Source organism: Trichechus manatus, unplaced genomic scaffold (genome assembly GCF_000243295.1).
Source record: "Trichechus manatus latirostris isolate Lorelei unplaced genomic scaffold, TriManLat1.0 scaffold00170, whole genome shotgun sequence".
In the NCBI taxonomy this organism is placed as follows: domain Eukaryota; kingdom Metazoa; phylum Chordata; class Mammalia; order Sirenia; family Trichechidae; genus Trichechus; species Trichechus manatus.
Window position 1 is genome coordinate 3,217,068 of NW_004444106.1, and position 6,502 is coordinate 3,223,569.

A 6,502-nucleotide genomic window follows, 5' to 3' on the forward strand; every position below is an offset into this window, starting at 1 on the left:
CAGGGCACCTCCCTGGGGCACAGTTCAGAAACCTGGACTAGAGACTGGTGCCGGAGGGAAGAACCCGGAAGAGAGAGGTGGAGAAAGGCGTTTTGACACTAATAGGGAAGGTTTAGGGGAGCTACACATGGTCTTGGTAGGAATTGGGGGAGGTTTGGGTGCTATAGAGATGAGGTGCCCACGTCAGTAGACAGGTCTGAATTCCTCCAATATCTCCTTTGCCATCCCCAGATCCCCGACCATTTCCGGCCACCTCTGAGGGTGAGTTTGGCAAGGACCACAGGCTGCATGAGGCTGGGGGCTGGTGTCAGTGTTTGGCCAACGGGGGTGCATCTTGCTTGGGAAAGAGAAACCCAAGACATGGAGGTAGCCAGATGTCAAATAGCAGAGAGTGAAAGGCTTTGCAGTCACAGACCTGGGTTCAGATGTAACTGGCCATGGGACCTTGGGCAAGACAACTTATCTCTCTGAGCCTCAGTTTCCTAGGCTGTAAAATGGACTTAGTCATCCCTTGATTGTAGGGACGATGAGTGGGGATGGTGTGGCAAGGCTGGGCCCAGGGCCAGGCCTGGAGTGGGTGATGAGTGAACATTCTTTCCTTCCCTTTCCCTTTGGTCATCCTTCTGGGGCGACAGAAACCAGGGAAGTGGTGTGCCATGCATGTGCGCGTGGCTTACATGATCCTGAGACACCAGGAAAAGATGAAGGTACTGGGACGAGAGGGCTGGGGAGAGCGGGCCTGAGCTCTGAGCATCTGCCTTCAACAGTGCTCGGCAGAATCTTGGCTAGAAACGTTCCCTCCTGTCCCCAGTCACTACGTGAACAATTACACGATCAGTGTTTTGGTTCTCTGGCTAATTAGAGGGATGGTCAGGGAAGGCTCCGAGAGAGGCAGAGAATAGGTACCCAAGCCCCATCTTGGCGTCAGCCAGCCTGCCCTTGGAGGGGCACTAGGGATGGGGGAGCAAGAGCCAGACCACACCTGGCTCCTCACTCACTGCCCCTCTCCCTGTGTCTCCATGCAGGGCGACTCCCACAAGCTTGACTTTCGGAACGACCTCCTGCCCTGCCTTCCGGGGCCCTATGGGGCCCTGCCCCCTGGGCAGGAGCTGTCCCACCCGGCCTCCCTCTTCACTGCGACTGGTGAGTCTGGCCAGCCCTCTTGGGGCCTGAGGTTCCCCCATCTATAACCCAAGGCCCACCTTGTGCCCACTCAGCCTCATCAGAGTCTCCCACCTCTCTGCCCCAGGTGCCGTCCACGCTGCAGCCAACCCTTTCACGGCAGCTCCCGGGGCCCATGGGCCCTTCCTGAGCCCCAGCACCCACATTGGTAAGAGTCAAGGGCTTATTGGGCAACCCAGGCCTTGTCCCTGCCTTCCATGAGTTCTCAAGCTGTGGATGGAAATCACACCTGACGGGCAGCTGGAATGAGGGGTAGACCTGGTTCCACTTCCTTTGTGACCTTGGGCAAGTTACTCTATCTCTTCCGAGCCTTGATTTTCTCATCTGTAAGATGCGGGAGGGGAGACCAGGATGATTTCTAGTCACTGTCAACTCAGGTATTGTATTTGAAATAGCCAGTCATAGGGGATACTTGCCACCTGAGAGAGCAGGGTGGAGGGAGGCCATGCAGGCCCAGGGAAGAGCACAGTCACTGGATCCTAGGAATCTCAGCAAACTTCTTGGCAAGATTTAACCTGGGTTTCAGTGAATTAGGAGGATTTGAACCTGAGAGCAAGAGAGGTTTTTCTGGCAGAGGAAATGGGAAGATTGTCATAGAGGGATTAAGTTAGTTCTTACTGACTATGTGACAGGTGCATGGAGTTAGAGTCAAGTTGGGAGGGGCCCTGCATGTCAGGCAGGGGGCAGCCAGCAGAGGTCTTCAAGTAAGTGGCTTGCTGTAGAGATGGAATCTACTAAGATGGGTCTAGGTGGGCAGTATGAGATACGAGCTTGACCTCTGGAGTCAGAGAGGCCCTGAGTTGGGATCCTGGTGGTACTGGCTAGATGACCATTGGCAAGTCACTTCACCTCTCTGAGCCTTTTCCTCATCTTTAAGGGAGAATGATCTCATCTGTCTCCTGGGGCTTATTGTGAGATTAAATGACACGGTGCATGTCCACGTTCAATGCGTTGCCTGGTCCGAGGAAGTGCTCAGCACATGGTTGTTAAAGCCAAGCAGCTGAGGGCTCCAGAGCCAGCTTGCTGATCTGCCTCTTCCTTGCCAGTTCTTGGTGCTTGCTCAGAGTTAGCTACCCAATGTTCTGACCATCTCTTTCTCTCCCACAGATCCCTTTGGGCGTCCCACAAGCTTTGCCTCCTTGGCTGCTCTCTCCAACGGGGCCTTTGGAGGCCTGGGCAGCCCCACATTCAGTGAGTGCTGGGTCGGGTGAGGGGGGCTGAGGGACTGGGGTCTTGTGCTCAGACAGGGGGCTGCTTTAGTGGGTCCTCCGATTCCCGGCCCTTGTCACTCTCTCCTTTGTCCTCTGCCCAGACTCCGGCGCCGTTTTTGCCCAGAAAGAAAGCCCAGGGGCCCCACCAGCGTTCACCTCCCCTCCAGACCCATGGGGTCGCCTGCACCGCAGTCCTCTGGCCTTTCCTGCCTGGGTCCGGCCCCCTGAGGCTGCCCGGACACCAGGCTCAGACAAGGAGCGGCCTGTGGAGCGGAGGGAGCCTTCTATAACCAAGGAGGAGAAAGACAGGTAGGCTTTCCGTCTCCCTACATTCTGTATCCTACACCCTAGCTTCTATCTGATCTCCGGCATACCTTCATTCTCTCCCCTGACACCTGCCCCCAGGGACCTCCCCTTCTCAAGGCCACAGCTCCGAGTTTCTCCCGCTACTCCCAAGGCCCGGGTTGGTGAAGAAGGGGCCAGGCCGGCCAAAGAATCAGTGCGGGTAAAGGAAGAGCGGAAAGAGGAGGCCGCTACTGCTGCTGCTGCTGCCGCTGCTGCTGCCGCTGCTGCTGCCGCTGCTGCCGCAGCTACCACCGGGCCTCAAGGCCTTCACCTGCTGTTTGATAGGCCGCGGCCACCTCCCTTTCTGGGCCCTAGTCCACCAGAGCGCTGTGCTGGCTTTCTGGAGCCAACCTGGTTAGCAGGGCCCCCACGCCTTGCTAGACCACCCCGCTTCTATGAGGCAGGTGAGGAGCTGACCGGACCAGGGGCCGTGGCTGCTGCCCGCCTCTATGGTCTAGAGCCTGCCCATCCCCTGCTGTACAGCCGCTTGGCTCCTCCGCCACCACCTGCTGCGGCCCCAGGAACCCCTCATCTTCTCAGCAAGACCCCACCAGGAGCCCTTTTGGGGGCACCACCTCCACTTGTGCCCGCCCCCCGACCCAGCTCCCCACCTAGGGCCCCTGGCCCTGCCCGGGCTGACAGGTGAGGGAAGGGGTGGGGTGGGGGACAAAGCTCCATCCCCCCTTTCCTTCTGACAAGATCATAAGGCTGAGGTTTCAACCCAGGGTTGGAGGGCAAAGGTCATGACCTTACCAGCCATCTCTGAGGTCATGGAACCTGGGAGCAGAAGCCCCAACCACCACGAGATCAAACATCAGATGGACCGTGGGGTCACTGGGAGGGCAGAGGTCACAAACCTCTACAGAGAAAGAGAGAGAGGGGCGTGTGTGTGTGTGTCTGTGTATGTCTGTGTGTGTGTGTGTGTGTGTGTGTGTGTGTGTGTAGAGGGGGGAGTCATTTCAGAGGTCATAGCTCATGATCTCCTGAGGTGCATCATCACCTCCTCTGAGGGCCACTAGGCCCTTGGCCTGCCTCCCCAAGGGCTCACTAAGCCAGAGGCCAAAGTGCCCCCCTCCCCTTCACCTACCATCCAAGTCTTCATGCCCTCTCAGGGCTGAGGGAAGAGGGGCTAAAGGAAGGGGGGTTCCATGTACATATTTATCTCCCCTTCCACATAGCCCCCCAGACCTTTTGTACATTTTTACAGGGGTGCCCCTCCCAACAACTCCACTTCCTGGTTAATTAAATCCTCAGACTGGTGCTGTGTTCCTAGCCTCTGGCTTCTCTGTGGGGGGAGCCGGGGGGACTGCAGGGCAAAGAGCCGGAAGGGGACAGGCAGGAACCCAGGGCTTCTCCCTGGGAATGTGGGGTGTAGCAGGAGGTGGACCAACAGGGGAAGGGACCTAGGCTGGAGAGGAGGGCAAGTAATAACCTGCTTTGCTGACAGCCCAGGCCTTCCTACTTGCTCCTGTTAACTCTGTGTGTCCCCACCCTCGAAGCTCAACCTCCAAGCCTCAAACTCCACCTCTTAATGCCTCAGTCCCACCCCCACCCCATCTCCAAGTGCCCCCAGGACTCCTGGGCCCTGCACCCCAAAATCCTATTTCTTAGAACCCTGCGCCAGGCTAAGGGGGGCCAGAGAAGGTCACCATGTACCACACACCAAAGAAGGGGGTGGGCCCCAGGGCTGGGCAGCACAGGCAGCTTTATTTAGCAGCCTCATGGCAGCAGCCCCAGCCTTCTCAAAGCAGCAGGCGCCCCCGGGCTGGGGCCCAACCTAAAAGGCAGGGGTCAGTATAACAAAAACACAACTGTTGACTTTTTTCCCGGTGGGGCTTATTCTGTAACATGACTTGTGGATATTTATATAAAAATGAGTGTTACAATGAGGCCCCCTGGCTCCTCTTTCAGTGTGCGTGGGTCGCCTGGGGTGGGTTGGGCTGGGACCTGGTGGAAGGGAGGGATGAGGACAATATAGCCTGCCTAAAGATTTTCCCTTCCTTCCCAACTGGGAGACTTCTGCTAGTTCTGGATGGATGGATTGAAGTGTTGAGCACTGGGGCGGTTTCGCTTTATTTTTCCACGAACCGGGAATACGTATTTTATTTAAGATTCAAACAATATAGAAATAAACATTGAGCAAAACATTAAATCTCCCCCAATACCTGCCAACCCACCCAACCCTCACAGCTTTCCCCAGAAGTAACCACTGCTAATCATTCAGTGTGTGTGCTTCAGGTTCCGGTTTACCTGCACAAGAAATACATGTGCACAGTTATGTTAGAAAAGATCTCTAATCTTTAAAAGTATGTATTGGTTATTTTGTTAAGTAACACATGTTCATTCTAAAGTAATTCAAGCACACAGAAATACACAGTGAAAAGAGAAGGTGCCCCATGATCCTCCCCCTCAGAGATAGCCACTGTTAATTGTCAGGTGTATATTCCACCAGTTACGTTTCTAGCTAAATGCTTAAAATGTATTGAAATGGAAGCCTGTGAAATACTGTTTGCAATTTCCTTTTTACACTTAACATTATTCACTGATGTAACCATTGAAAAGCAAGTGACAACTAAGCTGGACTAGAGAGGCCATCCCTCCCCTGTGTCCCCCAGAATTGACAAGCTAGCCTTGTTCTAGTGTACCCATTGCCCTAGGAAAGCTCCAGCCCACATTGTCTGCTACCACCACAAATACCCAAGACTTCTGGGGAAGGCCTAGATTTCTCTGACAAACATTAGAAACAAGTGACCAGAAGGCCAGATTTGGCTTGCAGACAAGATTCCACATGGAAGTCCTTGTTTCTAGCTTCTCTTGAAAAATCCTAAGATCTGTAGCACGACCTGCCTTTTCCTCCAGCCAGCTATCAGCTGGAGCTGAGTCATGGCTGTCCCTTGAAATAGGCCTGAGCTCTCCAGATTGGTATAGTCCGCTGTCTAATGTCTTGGAGTGGGCCACCACCATTTCGGCTACTTCCCTGGTCCCTGTAAGCAATTGAGTGTAGAACTCTGAAATATTTCTAGACTTGTACATCCATCCTCTCCTACATCTCCCACAAGACCTCAGATGTCCCAAACTGGGTCATCTCCAAGATCTGTTGTTCTACCTGCCTCTGTTTCCATCTCTCTGAGTGTCATCAGCAAGCCAGCAAGCACCCAAGTTGGAAACTTCCCTGACTCCTCTCTCTTGCCGCACCTGATTCAGTGCCTGAGTTACCTTTTATTCTTTCAACTGCTGTTGACCCAACACGCCAGGCGTTGAATTAGTGGCTGGCAATACAGAGGTAATGAAAACCACGTCCCAGCCTTCTTGAAGCTTGCATTCTACTGTGAGAGAGGAGTAACAAACATACTGCATGAAGAAAAGTCAAGGGAGAAAATCCCAAAGGTTGCTTTTTTAGAGTCTGCCCTCAACCACTATACTCACTTGATTCATCTCACCTCCTCTGATGTTAGCTCAGGACAACTCCTCAGGCAGAGGTAAAATGATCCAGAAGTGATTCTCAACATTTGGGATAGGGAAAGAAAAAGTCTCACCAGAATGAGGCTGCTGGTAGGAAATGTGTTTCTCTGCTTTGAATGAGCTCAGCTTAGCTGTTTAATTGTAAGCAATGTACTTGCCATTCTATGCTATGACTTATTTGTAAAATGGAAGGTTTTTAAAAACAACTTTATTGAAGTATAATTCACATAAAATTCACCCAGTCTTCTGTGACTGTCTTCTTTCACTTGGCATTATGGTTTCAAGGTTCATACATGTATCAG

At 53.4% G+C, this 6,502-nt stretch overlaps 1 protein-coding gene across 1 annotated transcript in view; it reads left to right on the plus strand.

The window, feature by feature from the left end:
* The window catches only part of FBRS (fibrosin), an 11,632-nt gene extending 8,019 nt beyond the window's left edge, over nt 1–3,613 (plus strand). The window contains exons 12-18 of the mRNA XM_004386668.3: nt 232–261; nt 636–707; nt 1,026–1,143; nt 1,250–1,330; nt 2,290–2,373; nt 2,495–2,702; nt 2,799–3,613. Of these exons, the coding sequence (XP_004386725.2) occupies nt 232–261; nt 636–707; nt 1,026–1,143; nt 1,250–1,330; nt 2,290–2,373; nt 2,495–2,702; nt 2,799–3,384 (1,179 nt within the window). The 3' untranslated portion in view covers nt 3,385–3,613. The remainder of the gene's footprint in view (nt 1–231; nt 262–635; nt 708–1,025; nt 1,144–1,249; nt 1,331–2,289; nt 2,374–2,494; nt 2,703–2,798) is intronic.
* Nucleotides 3,614–6,502: the final 2,889 nt, after the last annotated feature.